This window comes from Pseudonaja textilis, chromosome 7 (assembly GCF_049901715.1).
Source record: "Pseudonaja textilis isolate UNSWEBS1 chromosome 7, rPseTex1.2, whole genome shotgun sequence".
In the NCBI taxonomy this organism is placed as follows: Eukaryota; Metazoa; Chordata; class Lepidosauria; order Squamata; family Elapidae; genus Pseudonaja; species Pseudonaja textilis.
The window spans coordinates 52,064,902-52,085,395 of NC_141996.1; the positions used below are offsets into that span (position 1 = coordinate 52,064,902).

General features: G+C 33.9%; 1 protein-coding gene across 2 annotated transcripts in view; it reads right to left on the reverse strand.

The window, feature by feature from the left end:
- Nucleotides 1-20,494, reverse strand: part of HLCS (holocarboxylase synthetase) — a 68,919-nt gene that overhangs the window by 39,011 nt on the left and 9,414 nt on the right. For both annotated transcript variants that reach the window (XM_026700520.2, XM_087937634.1), the window contains exon 6: nt 16,262-16,533. In XM_026700520.2, coding sequence (XP_026556305.1) covers nt 16,262-16,533 — 272 coding nt within the window. The remainder of the gene's footprint in view (nt 1-16,261; nt 16,534-20,494) is intronic.

Here is a 20,494-nt window from a genome sequence, read left to right on the forward strand (position 1 = left end):
GATGGGAAGCACTGCAGAGAGCAAAGTAGTTAAAATTACTGCAACACATCAAGATTTATTTCAGCCAATTTATATAACTATCTGACCACAGTAACTCTGAACAGCTAAAAATGAAAATGAACCAAACACTAACAAAGTATATAGCAGCTGAGGACTCATCACACTACATAAACAATATTCAGACCTCCATTCCCGGAAAAACAGCCAAATGTTTTTATAAAACTGGGGTCAACCAGATCTTGGTGGATAAGCAGCAGGTCTTCCATATGATATTCCCTAACAGATGGAACATGGGGCTTACTTCTTCTGTTGAGCAGTTGGAAAAAGACAGTCCTACAAATTACCTGGCCTTGCGCCATAGAGACCTCTCAACTGACAATTAGCATCTGAAAACATGCTGGGAGCCAGCACAGCTCATCAAGCAGATGAGTAACATGGATTTGCCAAGGTGTACCCTCAACTGTTCATGCTGTCATATTCTGGACCAGGTAAAGCTTCTGGATATTCTTCAAGAGCAGCTCCTTCTAGAGTGCAGATGGGGAGAAAGTGGTATGTATGCATATAAAGAACAGAAGGGACGGAGAAAGAGAAGTAGTTCACGGAGGCGGAATATATGTACGTGAATGAGCAATGATTAAATATTGAGTCTTGGGAGAAATGTCGAGAGAACATCTTATGCTCTATCACAAATACATCATCTTGTTCAGAAAATTGTTTTGGCATATCCTTCCAAGCCATTTATACAGTATAAACTTAAGCATAAAGGACAATTCTCTTCTGAGATGAGCCATATATGCACTTTCTTGGCAACAGTATGGATATTCAAGTACCAACCGGTCTATCCCTGCTTAGTTTTCAAGATCGAAGTTGATAAAGTGTTAGTTGGACAGTCTTAAGTCCAAAACTATACCTGAGTCATCTCACTGATTCACCCTAGTTCCCTGGGCACGTAGCCTCATTAGTGGAAACTGAATTATATCCAATCAGTTTTTCTTCTGCTGATGGAAGTAGGATCTTTAATTTTGAGGATGGGAAGAAAGGCATTTTTGGCCACTGTTCTTTTCAGCAAGATCAAAACTTGTCTAAATTTGATTTAGAAATCTGGGAGATGGTGGAAAGATAGAAATGGATATTTCTCATAATATGCAATCCTTTTTAGATGGGTTACATCAGCGGTATCAAACTCGTGGCCCGCAGCCCAGATGCGTCATGTGCTGGCTCCGCCCTAGTTCGGTTTAGCAAAGGGGGAAAAAATGCCAATACATCACATGATGATGTCATGACGACACAAGTTTGACACCCTGGGTTACATGGATAGAATATACTGTGCAAGAATGAAATCCTTTTCTGCAGAATGAAATCCATTGGAAATAAATCCTATTTTTAAAATTATGTTCCATCAAGTCATTCTTGACTCTTTGTAACTACATAGATAGATCTTCTCCATGACAATTTATCCCTAACTGGTACTTTCAAGTCTTCCAGTGATGTTCTCATCACAACGATAACTGAGTCCAAGCACTGGTCACTGTCTTCTTTCTTTCCACCCCTCCCAGCTTTAAAGTTATTTCCAGAGATTTCCAGTTATTTCACATAATATGACAGAAATAGAATAATTTAAGCCTGATCATTCGTGTGAGTGAGAACTCTGTGTTGATTTCAATGATCCATTATTGATTGTATAAATATATTACCCAATATATAAATATAAAAATCATCTACTATACAAGTTCAAGCATCATGAAGTTTCAGTCCGCATATATACTTCATATAATTTCATATGAATTACTACAGAAATTGATTAATTGTGGAAATTAAATCTAATTAGTCAACTCTTCCCCCATCAACATTGACAGGGCAAGCCACTAGAATATAAATTGACAGCAAATCACACTAAATACTCTGTAAGAAAATGAGAAAACTCAAAGAGCACCAAGGACTCCTCATACACACAAACGTACAGGATAGCACAAAAATTCTACAATGGATAGTGTAAAATTGTTTAATTTTCTTTTAAAATAGCATGTTATAAAATATGTACATTGGCAACATGAGATTACTGCTGACCAAATAAATTATGATTACCTTATTTTGTTCTGTTACATACAAAAATGAATCTGGTGGAAAACAACTGAAAGTTCACTAAGTGTACTAAGAGAAATGATACATATTATGTAAAAAAGCTAGCAAGATTCTTTTTGAAAATTCTGAAAATATCCAAGGCCAATTAAATAATGAAATGTCTGTATAATTACAGCTGCTTTGGTGGGCAATATTATGGGTGAAACAGATGTTTGAAACCTATTAATGAAAGTTTTTCAAACATCTGCTTACAATTTGAAAGCAAATGTAAATACAGCACAGAAGGTCAATTGTGCCAATTAAGGTCTATGTGCAAATCTACTGCTGCAGGTTTCTTTTCAGCTTATGCTGACTCTTTTTAACACAGGAAATAGTATTTAATAGCAGCTTTGTCAATTTTGATTGTGATTTTATATAACAACAAACAATGATTACATGCCCTGTACTTTAGCAAGTAACCCATTTTCCTTCCTTCATTTCCTTCATACCTACAGCACACTGCCAAATGCACTAAGATGTGGTAAAAGTGTCATAAGCTGACTTTCATATATCAAAGCTTAATTTCCATATAAATAGATCAGAAATATTACAAAGAATCTTCAAGTATGCTCTTCTACAACTAGAATATTAGACTCATAATCTATAGCACTCCAAAACAAATTTAACCAATATAAACTGCAAATGAATGATAAAAATAAATTGTTCAATTGCTGAGATTTTTCTTTTAATTCTGATTTTTTAGAATCCACGAAATGTTTTTTCTTCCACAGTCCCCCTCCTCCTGATGAAAACAATAAATGAATGTATATAAATAAAAGTGTTCTTTTTTCCAATCATCTGCATGGTACCATTAGGATATACTTATTCAGAGGACAGTATGTTAGCTACTCCAGCTCAAGAGGAAATTGAAAACTAAATGCAACTTGAAAGCTAGGACATATCTGGAATTATGCCTATTGGTAAGAGATTTAGAAGAGGTGTATCATCTTTTAAAATGGCAGAAATTCTTAGATGGCAAAATATATAAGGGGGGGGAAAAGTGAATCATGGCTTCCTTTTAGAAAAAAACAGCTTTCTTTTTAAAAAATGTTAATTGTACTTCACCTGTCAGCATCACCATCCTATAATTTAGCCAAGTATCTGATGGATTTACCCTAATTTGTGTTATCTCTTTTTTTTATCCCTGCAAGTGAGAAAAAAGGAACAAGACTTTTGCTGCCCTAATTACTCATATATAGCTTTCTCACTTGAAAGCAGAATACTCTCTGAAATTCTCAAAGAGAACTGACATGATTTTTGATATCATTAGTTTCCTTTTAACAAACGCTATTAAACAGAATTATTAAATTTTTATTTACTGCATTAACTGTTTCCAGTCCAAACAGTGAAGGAAATTTGACAGATTGCATTCTATATATGATTTTGCATACCCCTATGTTCTTGACATGATTTAAAATATTGCTTTCTAACTGTAAATTTTGTGCAGCAACCATGGAATCCTAGAAACAGACGTGTATGTTTTAATTAATTATGGACATGTATATTTGCACTCCCATATGTTCATAAATACACCTTTTAAACCAAAGCAATGCACTTCTGTATAACTCAGAAGCGGTATAAAATGATTTGCTGAAATATGAAGGCCTACTTAATACATGAAACAAATACTGGCAATCATCTTACAAGATCCTTACTTCTAGCATACTGTAACCTTGAAACTACATTCATTGACTTCTAAATGAGAAATGTAAGGCTTCTTGACTAGTTAAATCTGAAAGCAAACATCAGATGTCTCAGAATGAATTCCCATCAATTAGGAGTTGTCTTTACTCAGCTTTCTCCAATGTCACTTTGAAAACTTAGTGTATCATCTATCTTGTCTGTAACTTATTAGCAAAGATATCTTTAAAGTCAGTCTATTTTCCAGGCATCCTTTTTTGTATTTTAAAGGCAAATTTATATTGTTTGCTATAAAGAGAACTGATAGTAATCTGTTCCAAATTTAAAGATTCTTTTTTATGTTTCTACATTTTCAATAAAAAACTGTATTTGTTAAACTCAGAAGCTATCAATCTTTATTTTATAAATTACATTATTGTAAAAGTTTTGATTACAAGTTATTTCCTCTGTATTAATTTTTTCCTCCCAATATATTTTTGTTTTATTCACTAGCTCTCAAAATTCCTGAATATTGATATTCCAGAATTAAGAGTCTTCAGGTTACAAGAATAATCGGGACCAACATTTCCTAAGCAATGGAATTGTAAAGCATGACATCACATGATTACACTGCAATCTTGGCAGTCCCCATTGCTCTCTTAAGTGAGATCCATGTGGGTGATTAAATGAGGGCTCTCATGACCACAACATATGCACTGACACAAATTCTTCAGAATTGTACAACCATGTGCAATTGAGGACCTGTATGAGTCACAAAGAGGGCTGTTAAAATATTTACAGACCCCTCACATCCCGGACATAAACTGTTTCAACTCCTTTCCTCAAAACTATAGAGCACTGCACACTAGAACAACTGGACACAAGAACAGTTTTTTTCGAACGCCATCACTCTACTAAACAAATAATTCCCTCAACACTGTCCAACTATTTACAAAGTCTGCACTACTATTACTATTAATCTTCTCATCACTACTTATCACCCATCTCCTCCCATTTGTGACTGTATGACTAACTTTGTCGCTTGTATCCTTACGATTTATATCGAGCATTTCCTAGTATGATTTGATTGCTTATTGTACTCTATGATTATTATTAAGTGTTGTACCTAATTATTCTTGACTCTTGACGAATGTATCTTTTCTTTTATGTACACTGAGAGCATTTGCACCAAGACAAATTCCTTGTGTGTCCAATCACACTTGGCCAATAAAAAGAATTCTAATTCTAATTCAAGAATTCTAATTTATATTTTTTTATTGAATGTAAATCATACACTTGTCGTGGTTAAATGCTCACAGAGGCTGAATCACCTTTCAGCTAATTTGATATATCCTGATCAGAATGGATTTGTCCCTAGGAAATATATCAGAGATAACAGCGGATATATTTTGAATGTTGTTTATAAAAAAATGACTATGATTATCAAAGAAAAACTGTGATAATTTTGAATGGTCATTCGCATTTGTGAAGAAGATTAAAGTTTATTACATGGATACAGATTATCTGCGATGGACAAGAATCCAAGATAATGGTAAATGGATTGATATCACACATTGTATTGTACTATCTTCTAATAATTGTAGAAGGATTCGTATTACCAAATGTTTTATGATGAAAGGGATATGATAGGTTGCCCCATTTAGAAACTTGTCAAGATAAAATTCAAAATTTTAGGATCAAACTGTGAAATCAAAAACATAAATTAAAATTATATTCTGATGACATGATAATTATAATTATTCAACAGAAGTACTAGAATCAATAATGGAACATACACAGTAGTATGGTTTAGTACTAGGCCATTCTAACATTGCCCCTCCTGATCTGAGGTGACGACAGGCCATCAACTTCTAGAGATCTACTGATACATAAAACATTAGACTCGCATCACGCTTAAGTCTAAGAAACCAATTTGGAATAACACACCGGTCTTATGATCTAGAGCAAGGCAGTCAAACTTGTGGCCTGTGGGCCGGATGCATAATGCATTGGCTATGCCCACCCCCAGTTTAGTGAAGGGGGGGAAAGTTGCAATGCATCATATGACGATGTGTCATCGCAGGTTTGACACCCCTGATCTAGATGAGAAATGCCAGTTAAAATGGGCATCCTTTAATAACCATAACCAAACAGATCACACAGATCCAACAAAACTACTTCCAGGAATGTTGTTGCCCTGAAAAACATGGAGCCTTAATAGAATAAAGACAGGCCATGCCAGAACTAAGGCAAAGTTCTTTAAGTGGGGAAGGGCCAAAAGCCTGCAATGCAACTGTGGTGCATTACAACAAACAACACATAGAGTTCAAAAAAATTTTCTCAGGAAATTTCAAGGCACCTGGGATGATTTAATCACAGCCGCCCCAGAAGTAGTTAATGAGCTTCCTTAGGTATCAAATTACATCTAGCCTATTGTGATTCTATGGGGGCATATTATGGCAATTTTATCATGGTTTTACTTCAGTATTTTAACATATAGTATATTGTATTGTACACACACACACACACACACAAACCTGGAAATTTACCTAACATAATTTAATAAAGGAATGAAATAGATCATTTGCTATTTATTTTTATCTTCTTTTATTTTAAAGGTTTTAATCTCTACATTCTCTAAGTGAATTCTGATCATTGACCATACTAAAGAACTAATCGAATAGACTTAAAAATAATTATATACAGTAGAACCTCTGGTCACGACCATAATTAGTTCCATAACTTTGGCGATTTCTTTGTCTGCTAATGTTTCATCTCCAGGAATTTCTGGATCAGGGATAGTGTTTGTTCGTCATCCAAGTATGTGTTCGTGACCAGATTCAAAAATTTTGCGAAATTTTTGATTAGAACCTGAATTGGTCGTGGTCAGAAGTGTTCATGACCAGAGGTTCTACTGTATTCTTTGTTTTTTTATATCATTCATTTTTAAATAAATAACTCAAAATAGCAAACATAACTAATATTTCTTCCTATTTTTCCCTACAACCCTTTGAGGTGGGTTGGATTGAGTTTGAGTGACTGATTCAAAGTCACCCAGCTGGATTTTATCCCTAAAATAAGACTAGAATTCACATTCCTACGATGTCGTTATGTGAGCATGAGGTATTTCAGGGTGGGGAAGGTCAGGGGAGGTCTAGTGGTGGAATAGGCCAGCTACCTAGGACCACCCAAGGCCTCCCCGACCCATTGAAATACCTCATCCTCCACACTATTGCTTCCCTCCCATCCAACCTGCTGCACCGGATCACTTACCTTGCGAAGATCTAGCAAGCACTCTCCTCTCCAGCCTCTCAGCCACGTATGCCCCTCTGACATTCTGTTTCGGCATCCAGAGGCCTTGCCTGGCACATTGCGGGCTGAAATAGAGCTTCTGAGGGGCTGCCCCTCAGAAGTTCCATTCAACCAGCAACATGCTGGGCCTGGCCTCTGGATGCCTGATTGGAGCTTCTGAGGGGCAGATCCACGTCATAGAAACTCCATTTCGGCCGGCAACATGTAGGTTGAATGTTGCAGAGCCTCTACAGTTGTTCATAAGGGTGAACAACTGCCATGGTGCTGCAAGGTTCATAGTTTCAGGATTTTTTTGTAAACACTACGGGGTGCTTATCATGTAACTTCAAACTTTTGCTAAGGGAACGCTCGTAAACTGGGGATTCCATGTACTCTCTCCTGGTGTTATTGGAAAACATAATGACAGTTATTTTAAGATATTTAAAGTTGTTCTGGTTGGGAGAAATAAGTGCAGTACAATTAATACTTTACCAAGGGTTTTGCATGATGTAAAAGAACATGGGAGATTGGCAGAACCAAACTTTAAAGTAGATCATCAAGCTAATTGTTTTATCATCAAACTAATTGTTTCATTGGATTACAGTGTGTTCAAATCAGTCTTGAACCCCATAGTGTTTGTTTGGCAACATTTTTTCAACTGGTTTACCATTGCTTTCTCCCTAGGGCTATGAGAGAGCAACTGATTCAAGGCTTTACAAACTGAATAAATCAATAAACCAATAAAGCCACCCAGCTGGCTTTTTAACCATGGTGAGACTAGAACTCAATGTTTCCCAGTTTCTAGCTTCCCACTAAACTGGCTTTTTTCAAACATTATCATCAAGCATAAATTTATTAAATGGATATACCAGTAATTCTGAAATCTATTATATTTGATGTTCTAGAGGGTTAATTTAACAGCTCTTAAAAAGATAACAATAAAATAATTTACATGATTAAAACAAGTGATAAATGATAAATATTAAAAATTAAAATTATAAATGAAACAATGTAATGTATATTTTTAGCTTATCCCTAAACTGTAAAAATAGGGTTTAATTCAAATTAGTAAGAATATGTTTCTACCCCTGCTGAACCAAAAACAGAATTAGACAATTTGAACATTCTTAAAGTCTCTCCTCATCCTTTCTGCTATTTGAATAAATAGTATTCAACAAAAAAGTATTCAACAACTGATATTAAAGGTAGAAAGACTACTTAAAATATTTTAAAATCTAATCAAATTTGATATATACATTACAATGAAACAGAGTTACCTTTCCCAAATTTTAACCAACCAACCAGTGGTGGGATTCAAATTTTTTTACTACCAGTTCTCTGGATGTGGCTTGGTGGGTGTGGCAGGGGAAGGATACTGTAAAATCTCCAGTCAGAGGTGATATTTGCTGTTTCTCCAAACTACTCAAAATTTCCGCTACCAGTTCTCCAGAAGTGGTCAGAACCTGCTGAATATCACCTCTGCAACCAGCCAACCCCAAGCTGTACTAAAAAGTAATCAAATTACATATGCAAAAATTAAAATACAGCACTGGAACATTACTCAATAAATAGCAGACTGCAATGTAAATCTCTTCTTCAAATCAAAATATAGAGTACAATCCATGTACTCTCCCAAATAACATGAAGTCTCTCTTGTACACATGGACTTCAAAACACATTTATTGCCTGTATTACAATAAGAAAAATCTAGGCTACAACATAGTCAAAATGCTAGTAGACAATGCACTTTCCCAGACACAAAATAGCCCTAAACTTTCTTTCAATTCTTGGGAAGTTCTCTGTCAGCCTCTGCAACTAACTTTATTTAAAACCAAGATTTTCACCAAATCTTTTCCAACATGGTTTATTAAAAGGGAAAGAGATTAGGCTATAGAAATGCAAACATAATTACTTCCATTTTAGAATGCACGTTATCATGCAGTTTGTGAGGGCATATTTCAGTTTATTTCTAATACCTCCTCTCTTAATTGTTGAGCTGGTTGTCTATTCCCAGGCAAGTAAGGAATGTCCTGGTGCCGGTATTTCCCAACTGCCTCCTAAATCCCTATTGGACTACGAATACAGCATTATATTTGATCATCTTTCACTACATATATGATCTTTATCTGGCAACAAAAAACTCTTCATTCATTTATTTATAATATTTTCTTTTAAACTCTGAACACCTAAAGCATGCAGAAATGATTTTCATCCCACTTTCATTTCTATTTCTACTATTATTTATTGGTGAATGGAAGCCCCTTAAGGACAACTTGTTGAAAAAAGGAAAGGTCCTGATGATATCACTGTTTTGTTTGTTTTTTATCACTGTTTTGATGAAGAAACATTTGCAAAGAAACAACCAAGCTTCGAGAGGACCAAGAACCCCTCATTTGAATCCTGAGCTACAAATAGTCTCCTCTATTGGTAGAAAAAATTGAATTTGTGATGTTTGGATTTGATGATTGGAAAAGGCAGATTATGGAAAGAAGGAAATTATGATGTAGCCTGAGAGAGAGAGAGAGAGAGAGAGAGGGTAAAATATAAATGCATTTATAATTGCTGTTAAGATGATTGGAAGTCACCTCTTTATATCTTTTTTCTTATTCTTTCATTCCTTTTCTATTTATTATCAGTTTTCCTTTTCTTTACTATCTTTTTTTCTTTAAATTTGTATTGTTTTTACCTTGTAAAATTTTTAAATTAAAATGAATAAAAAGATACTGTGTCCAAGGCAATACTTATGATAATAGCAACCAAGGTGGAGCAAAAAGGCCAGAGTTTATAGCTAACATTTGAGAAATGCTACATTAACCCTTAATATGGTTTATCTGGTTAAGCATATAATTTCTATCTTATTCCATACAATAAATACAGTTAGCAAACAGTTCTGATCATGGAACATTTAACTGAATATTGTTGCATTTTAAGAGTAACAATATAAACAAAGAAACTAATCTTTTCCTGAATTGCCTAGCTGGGTCAAACAGACTGTTTATGCAACATATTAAATTGACTAAGCCAGAAACTTTTGTGGTTTGTTAGCTGCTGCCCCTTGCAGGGCTGGGCATCAAGCATACTGATTGATATTATGGCAGCATTCAGGTGTTGAATGCTTGTCTCTTTTCCAAAGAAAAGTGGCCATGCAAAGGGTGATTAACTACAAGCTGTAGGATAAAATGCCAGGCTGAGGCCCATCTCACATATAATGATTTAGTCCTATTTAGTCGAATTTTGGACTTGATTCAATAAGCCAAACTTGGCTTATTGAATCAAGTCCAAAATGTGTGCTCAAGCACTTTTTCCTGGCCCCTTCCCTTATTTGCCAGCTTCTAACAAAGCTTTCTTATGTTCTTAAACAGTAGGTTTTTAAATGATGTTTAAAGCAACACAGTTTTTAAAGGTAGATTTTGGACCAATTACCATTCAAAACATCTAGAGAATATTACATGTCTATGGAGAATCTCAGTCCTCCAGGTCATGGTTGTCCCAAAGGTGCTTTTTCAAAAGGCAACTGGACTTTTGTTTTTCCGTTTGAAAAAAATATCTTTGGAATAGAGAATATTAGATTGCTGCTGTTGGCCTATAGTAAAAATTATAATCAAGCAGGCCAAAATTTGAAAAGGCCATGGATCATCTGATTTGATCTACTTGAACTACACTAGTACATCTATTATTTAGAAATAAAAATAAACATGCTGTAAATTTATAAACTTATTTATCAAGCCAAGTTTTAGGAGGTTTTGGGAAGACCAAGTTCAAAGACTATTCATTTTCTCTAAAACATTTATGCTAACAATTTTTTCTACTATCCTTGGGAATACACATAGCAATAGCATTCAGACATATACCGCTTCACAAAGCCTTACAGCCCTTTCTAAGTGGTTTAGAGTCAGCATATTGCCCCCATCTGGATCCTCATTTTACAGGCCTTGGAAGGATGGAAGGCTGAGTCAACCTTGAGCTGGTGAGAACTGTCAAACTGCTGGTAGCCAGCAGTCAGCAGAAGTAGCCTGCAGTACATTCTAACCACTGCGCCACTACACCTCTACATAAACCTATGCAGATGCCTGCTAACACAACTTATTTTTTTAATACAACCATCTTTTCCTGAATGTTTTAAAACATCCTTGGACATCAAGAATGCGATGCAAGGAGTTGCAATAAAAAGAGACTTCAGGAAAAAACAAATAAATCATTTTGATTATCTGTCCCTCATGAGTTCATATTGTGTCTCTACTGCCACATCACTACAAAGCCCATGGTGAAAGATCTTTTTGAATGGCATTTTAAAGTTGTGGATGGGTAAGAATATCTATTGCATAAACATGTTTCCTACTGCACAACTTTGGATCTATTCAAAGTTCTGTTTATACAGAGGTCAAAAACAATTTCCCTTTTTTCTTCAGGCAAACAAATATCAGGATGCAAATAATCAAGAATCAATTCTTGATAGTTTATGAAACTTTAAATTCAGTCTTCTTCAAAATATCCACTACTCGATAATAATTGTTAACTATTTTTATATACTTTAAAAACAGTTTTGATATGAAACATAATATTCTCAGGTTTTTTTTTAAATTGAGCCATCAGAAATAAGGTTCCTTGCACAGGCAGACCTCTTGGCCATTCACAAATTTATGCCACACTGCAAGTCATATAACTAATTTTTTTTTAAAAAATACTCTCAGTCAGTATAATGATTTGTTTTTGATATAAACAAGTGCATTTTACAGGATTCCCTATTGTGGGCAACTATGAAATCACAACTTTTCGTTTAGTAAACTGAAATCGTGCTTCTTTCATCTTTAATAGCAATTAATTTCACTGATTTAAACAGATTTTCTTTCAAGCTATTCATCTTAGTGCTTGATTTATTCCTTAAATTATTCCTAAATTTCCAAGTGTTGTACTATTCTAATTATATGCTTAGAGACCATGAGGAGAACCATAGAAATTATGGTTAGAGTAAGCTATCTAACAAATCTTATTTCTTGTAAATTATAGAAATTGTGGTTTCAATATCCTCAATAGCCATGACAATGATAACTTTAAAGGCAATATTCCACAATAACCTCAATGAATTTAAAGTATTCCGAAGTAAAAATCATACAGCACTATGGATAAAGCTAAGTTATTTAACATTTAAATAAATCTCTATGCTATAATTTAATTAATTCTGTACCTCTTAATTTACAGGAACTAATAGAGGTGCTACTTGGTTTGCTTGTTAGTTGTACATGTAAATATATGCCAACAATAATAGAGCTTGTATAATAATATGCGATACATCAAAACAGGCCATCTGGAGAACTAATGAATAATCAAGGGACTCCAAATTAAACTATAGAATTTTTCTTAGAATCTTTAGGACAACACTGTCAAGTTCAATCTAATCATTTAGACTCCAGAATCAATTTTTCAAGCTTTATGACAGGTCTAATAGCTCCCACCTGTTTCTCTCGTTTGACTTTTGACTGGCAAGTTACCAGCTAGGGTGGAAATATAGACAAAGAACCCTATTACACTCTGGCTGTTTCTCTACTGTGAGATCACTCAGCCATTAAATTAGTTCCAGCCCACTTTTGCTAAGTCTTAATTTTTAAAGATATATAGTGTTAGAGGACTGGGATGGAAGGTTTTATGTTCAACTTGTAAAAGGATTTGGAGGCATATCATGCATAGCTATAATATAGGTAATTTAATATTAAATATCTATCTCAATCTCAAGTAATATATATTATTAAAATTTATTAATTAACATACGTTCATTAGTTATTAAATGACATAAACTTAAAGAGAATACTTTAAAAGTATGTTTTTGTCATAATTGCTTACAACATAATTAGGAAATATCATATTTAAAAGCTTTGTCTTTTTAAAGGTTTATAAGTCATTTAAAGTATTACAAAGCAGTGTATCTTAATTTTGTAAACCACACTGAAATAAAATATGTGATATGAAAATGTTTTTAAAGAAATATGTTTATTTTTAGCAACTGAGCTCTGTTAATATATATAGGCCATAATCTTTGATCAATATTATATGTGAACTGGTAATTCACTGAAACAAAATAAGTATGCTAGTGTGTTTCAAAAATCTCATTTCATATGATTATCAATTATAATGATAGTTTATATTTATATTTTATACTAATAGTACTGCAAGCTTTGGGTTCATATACTTTCTGGCTCTTCTAATTTTGACTTAGTATGAGGAACATAAATTTAGAAGCTTTTCTCTCTGTTTTAGATTAGAGCTAATTTAAGCAAGTTTAAAACAAACAATTTTTCGCAAGTTTTGAAAATTGACCTATTTTTATTCTATAATACTTAAAGTTAACTATAGTTTAGTGTTTGGGTGTAATGCTTAGCAGCTTAGGGTTAAAAGTGAAAAGGCAAAGTGTAATCCCCTTGACAGAATAAATAAACTATGCTTAAAAGTTGATAGTGCTTTCAAAGATGCAGGTGTCCTGATGCTCAAAGAAAGCAAACGAATAAAATCCAACAGTCAAATTCAAGGGCACAAAGCATTAAAACACTTTAACAGCAATATTTAAATCACTTCAACAACAAAAAATAAAGCTAATAACCCATAAACAGATAAAATACAAATATATGAACACATCACAATCATGATAATTCAAATAAACATACCATTGAAGAATATTTTTTGTAGCTAGCAATTCAACTAGTTGAATAGGATATATTTAACTAATGATTCTAAATTAATCAGTTACTAGGACATAACTGAAATATATTTTACTTTTGAACTGATTCAAACAAATGGAAAAGTATATTATTTTCTTCTAATTCTAATTCTACATGATAATAAAGTAAATATGTATTTTAAAAATCAGAAAATATTGTTTATCTTAGAAAATCAATTCCTTAGGAACAAAATAGTATAAATATAAAACAATAAATGAGACTGAAAACTACAAACCAATTCATTATTATCCTTACATATTTTAACAGAGTACATTTTGAATAAAAACAATTCAGTAGTGTTTTTAGAAATAGGTTATAAGGTAGTCATACATACCCCCTTTAAAATTATTTCACACATTTCTATATTTTTATCAATATTATCACTGTTTCCTGCATCCATAAAGTTGCTATTTTATGGAATGATGGCATTATGTAAATATATAAAATTAATCCATCTAGCAATAAAAGTTAAAGTAAACAGACTTGTTTACCCTACTTATTAATAATCAATAATTCCAGCCGTGGTTTGATGTATCTTAGCTTTTCTGCTGCAGATATTTAAATTATCAAGACTTCTATTGCATCTCAGTATTACACGAAAAATCTTTATATCAGTGGCAGAAGATATTTGTAATTCAGGGTTGAACTGTGGGGTCCTTGGTGCTTTCTGAGCTTGGTTGTCTTCTTGTAGACATTTCATTACCAAGCTAGACAATATCAACAAAAAACTTGGGTTGCATAATAGGTTTATAAGAAATTTTGCTAGATTTCCTTTCCTCTTTCTTGTTGCTGCCTTTTTCATTTGTAGTGCTTTGTTCCAGATTGTCTTAATAATTTTGCCAAGCCATTTCCTTCAATTCTTGTGGTGCTATGTTTATTCTTTTAGCATTAATACTTAGACTTACATACCAGACTTATATATCACTTCACAGTGCTTTACAGCCCTCTCTAAGTGGTTTACAGAATCTGCATATTGTCCCCAATAAGCTGGGTCCTCATTTTACTGATCTCAGAAGTCAACCTTGAGCCGGTCAGGATCAAACTCCTGGCAGTGGAATTCAAAGATATTGCATTCTATACTGCATTCTGACCATGGCGCCACCATGGCTTTTTTCAGCAACATTGGGAGCGGGGGGCTAAATAAAATAAAATGGGGGTCTCAGCACCTAGACTGAAGTGCTGTCCCTTCTGAGGTGCTGTGATATCATATGCAACATATTGTGGGTATGCGCATACACACACATCTCTGATCATGCTGCTGCAATCATCAACTGACTTTCTGATTCTCTTATGGATGCTTGTTCCCCTCTAAACTAGTCCTCAGGTATTTAAGAGATAGAGCCCTTAATTCTTTCCAGGACTTTTCCCCACATTTTAAAAAGATGCCAACCGTCAATTTGAAATTATAGATGATATGACCACATTTTCATCTTATACATTATACCTCAGCCACCCCTTTATGAGCAACTGGCATTTTTTATTTAACAAAATGTTGTATTTGTTATCTAACTTGGTCACTTAGGGAATCTGTAGAAAAAAATATTTTCCATTATATCAAATATCATAAAAATAATAAATGGGTTATTTCTATAGATATAGAGGGAATTAAGAGAATTCAGCTATGACTTTAACATTCAACTGTGCTCTCATCCATACACAAAATGAAGATGATAATGGGGCATAAACTATGGTGGGATAGCTGGTAAATCTCTGACCTTCATTTCCAGGCAATCAAATAAATTGTGTTCTATTTATCTTATGCACTTCAGGACAGCTTTCAGCATAACAAATAATTAAATATAGGTTTTAATATGATTGAATCACAAAATATACTCTATAAGAAAACTGAAATTTGGTATTAAAACAGCAATATTCACAATGCCCACTTGCCCATCAGCTCAGTTGGACTGCATTGTAAAAGGGTTTATCCTGAAAATTGTAAAATGCACATTCATAATTATAGCACGTTCATTGTATTTGACCAATCAGAAATATATCCAATCATACTAACAAAAAATCAAAGAAACCTAGTACAGCACAAGCAGTAAAGATGGGATCGATTCAGTCAAAATTACTATGATCACAATTGGAACAAAGTTCTTACAAAATTACAAGACTGTAATAAAAACAAGTTGGGTGAAATAGAAAGAGGTTATCTTGTAATCAGTTTGTCTGAAAGATTATCTGATCACTCATATTCATTTGGACAACATCCACCATTCTTATTATTTGAAAAAGTGCATTTTTGTGGATTGACACTTGATAGTTTTAAGAATTGTAATGAATTTAAAGCCCAGTATCAATATCAGAAATAGAAAAATAATATAGCAAAGTGGTTGTTGCTAAAAATGCTAATGATACTTGACAGTTCATACCTTTAAACTTTCTAGCAATCTTTTGCAATTTCTTACTACTTATTTTCAATAAACTAAGAGAATGAAAAGTCCAAAAGAAAATACTGCACATTTTTTGCCAAGTCTCTCTCTCATAGTGAAATTAACGTTCTTACAATCTCTTACCCATCAAGAAGATTCATTGTAGTTGATGTAACTTCAGAAAACAAGACTATTTTGCCCAAGATTCTAGTATCAAGGTTTTGCTTATATCTTTCAAAACTAAAATTTTCAGATGAGAATGCTTCCATATCAGTAACTACTGGAATGAGCAAAGGTGTTATTTCCATATTTTCAGTGCAAGATGATACAAACTTAAGAGACACCTTGCTCGATGTGATTAATCCTTCTGTGATCATATTTTTTCTGAGCCATTCCAAAAAAGTATTGTGGAGAACCTGTTTGATATAAAATAAAATTACAAGACAATATAAAATACACATATCAAAACTGAGATGTCATTTCTGTTCCCCAAAAGGACATGAACACATCTTAACTTCTTAATAAGTATTTGATTTCTCTACTTAATATTATATGAATGCATTTTAGAAAGCATTTGGCCCACATGATTAATTGGGATAAGTCCCACCTACTTCCTTTGGGCTTAAATCAAGGGTGGGCTTCAAAAATTTTACTAAAGGGTTCTCTTGCCTGGTTGCTGGGTGGGCGTGACCATGGTGGGAGTGGCCTAGCCGGCCTCCTGCACCATGGTGGTGGTGGTGGTGGGGGCGTTTTTGCCCTCCCCAGGCTCTGGAGGCTCTCTGGAAGCCGGAAATGAACCCAGAATTAGAATTATATATTCTCAAAAAAATTTGTAAATGTATGGAAAAAATATGTTAAATATTTGAGAAAATAGTGATTTGTATATTTATAGGTGGATTAACATTGATTAATTTGTGGAGATAAAATTAATGTTATTGAATATTGTCCTTCATCTGATTTATGTTTTGAAAGGCATTCCTATGTTACTTCCAAATAAAATCTTACTGTTATGTTGATTTAAATTCAAAATGTCTGTAGTATAACTGTCTTTGAGTACCTCAAAGATGGGTGGTTCAAAATATGATAAATTAAAATATAAGCACCTACAGTTACTGAAAGTAAGTGGGCAGCCATATAAATTCTATATTATTAAATAAATAAATAAAAATGGATGGTTAAAAACTTATGAGATTTTATATTGCAAAATTTGGGGGATGGAATGGATGCCTTGACCATTGTTTGTGATTAAGTTATGTATGGTAGCTATAAACGTCATTTATAGGTATATTATTTATTATATATAACAAACACTGCATATTATTTTATTGACACTGCCATTTATGATATACTATTAAAGTCACAATAAAATAAAAATTAATACAAACAGAAGCCAACACAGAGGTCAATGATTTTCATAAATATCTATATGGTAAAAATAATATCTCAACTTGTCCCAATTCTGTCGACTTAGCAGGGATGAGGAGCTTATGCCCATCTAAGTTTTACTTCTATTACAACTCTCAATATTCCTTGGACATTTATTGTGGGAAGCTGAGTCTACATTTTAGCAGCATCTATAGCTAAGGGATTCCCAACCTTTTTTAAAACATGTAAATTTTAAGAGAAAAAAAATCATTCAACATTTATCAGACAAACTGGGCCTGCTTCTAGGTTTTATTTCAGCTTTACGCCCTCATTAAAGGCATGCTTTCAAACATGAAAGGCATAGCATGTGCATGTTATAGAAATATAATGGAACTATGTTACAGGTGATCCTCAGCTTTTCTATCAGACACTCTAGTTTACTTCCTGTTACTTGGTGCTATGAGAGGAGTCTGGAAACAATCTCTTCAGCAGCTGCTCTCACCAACAAATAGTTTATTTTAAGAAAGGGGTTAGGTCAAAGGCTAAACATTGTCCTAAGCTGAAAACACACAATCTGAAATAGAAATACTGTATTGTGATAGTATTTCACATGTTGCATATTCATAGAAATGCTTAAAACCTACTGAAATATGTTCCATTCTATTTACTGGAACTGGAACTGCTATTAATCCCCCCCCCCCCCGTATTTTATATTGTCCTCAGGTAATCAGAATAAAATAGCACCATGCCTATGTCTTATGTTTGAAAATAAACTTTGATTTTGGATTTTAGCAATTAACAGTTTCAGCTGACTTTCAGTTACAAAGATTGCAGAATTCCACTCTACAAGTTCAAAATTACAGCAAAACTAAATAGCATTGCACAATATAGTAAAACTGATGAAACAGTTCTTCCATTTAGGAGACCTTAAATAAAATATGTGAAAGTTGAATGAGGCCTAGTGCACCAATCAGCTGTTTGGCAGCTAGCAGTATAACACAGTAGCAGTAATAGAGCCAAAAGAACCAATTATTACATATTTGTCAGCATACCACTGAGTGGAGAGCTCCATTTCTACAAGACTGTTCTGCATGGTTCAGTGCAATTCATTCTTTCAGGGCAACTCTTTTTAATATAATACAAGTCACGTTATTAAATCCTACTTGCTGTTACTGACTAAATTCCAAGCAGTAGTTATGCAAGGACCCACTCAAACCAAGCTTTGGAAAAAGCTAAGGGACTGCTCCACCCCCACCTCAACCCTCCTTTACCCATCTCTGCCCTATCTTTGCTTTTTTTGCCGTCCATTTACCCACTGCTGCCAGTTGTTCCTGCTGTCCAGCCTTGCATGCGACTACCTTGCCCTTTGTACTACATGCCATTACCGTACCAGCCAAAGCCACCTTTCACATGCTGGCTGAGTTCGTTTGCAAAAGAAAGCCCTAACCAACACATAAGAGAAGACCCTGCTTGGAAGAAAAGCCAAGTAATGGTATAGTAATGGTTTGTGGTAATGACAGTGGCAAGCAGGGCTAGGTAGTAGGGTCAGCAAGCAGCAGGAGCAAGTAGGCAGCCTGCTAAACTTCAGGTGGGCTTGAATTTTGTTCACATGACTATGGGATCAATGCAAGAGCATTGCAACTTTGATGAGTTGTGTGTTCCTTTCTTCAGCAATGCCATAACTTTAATTATTTGCCAAACAAATGGACATTAAACAAGGACTGCTTGTGAATTGAAATAAATAATTTCAACAAACAGAAATTTAAGTGTCTTACCCAGAATATTTTGAAATCAACTAAGGAATCTCTGCTAGCTGTCAAACAGCTGATTGGTGCACTAGGCCTCATAGCTCAGCTCTCAATTGGCTCACAGAATTTCAGAAAATTGGCTCTTGGGAGCTGATATGAGCCGGCTATAACACCCCAGCCTAATACGAGTAAAAATGAAACAAAATATTTTTGCTCTGAAAATGCTGATTATTGCAAGCAGGAATTAAAAAAAATTCAGCAGAAAACTAATGCCTATCAACTGATTTTGTCCAAAATAAAAAGCAGCCAAATTAAGAACAGTTGCTTAAAACAATTTAAACAACCATAGGCCTTTGGATTAATATGAGAATTATAGCCCTAACAGAAAATGTGCCTTTTAAGAGAGAAGAAGAAGACTTTTAATACATAATACTCAGAGACTGAGTATACAAAAGACTTAGATGTTTAAAATAAAGGAAGCATTCATGAGGTCAAGGCCTTATCTCCTTGCCCTGAAGAATCATCTTCTATATTTTTATGTAACCTGTCCAATTCCAACTTTTATGAAAGGACAAAACAAATTAAAAGCTCTGCAAGAAAAAACAAGCAAAATCATCCTACATTAACATTGGATACTGATTTCAGCTTCTGGGGATCCAAAATGATTTAGAAGACATAAAGCTTAGATAAAATAAAGCATTACGAAGATAATTTGGTACTCTGTGTCCCCACCAATCAGCTTGTTGTGAATGTATTTCTTTGTGAGATGTTATGGAATATACATGCCCATGAGGAAAAAATGCTATTTGTCAGATCTCCATCACCATCCTTGACCAGACCAAAGAAGATTGTTATTTCTTTAATTTGCTTTTGTGTTGTGTTAAATCCAATTTTCTGTATTTCACTGTACCATATGAACTCTAGTAGTTTGGAAATGTTTCTCATTAAATTTCCAAAAATTATGAAAGATGTTTAGAATTTTCTTTTTAAACAGACAGCTGTATTACTGATATAGGAAACTATATAATTTCTTTACCGATATTCACAATTTGTATGTTAATATTTAAATCTTATATTTTGTTCTTTATAAATAAAATGTGATTTTGCTAATCTCTGGTGATATTGGTTTATCTCCCAATGTTAATCTTGTACTAGTAACACGCCTCTATTACATGGCAGGGTGGTGACATTATTAAATATTTCATTTCATTCATCTTTTAATAACAAATAGGCAGCAAAGGATATGAAATCTCTCTCTGAAATG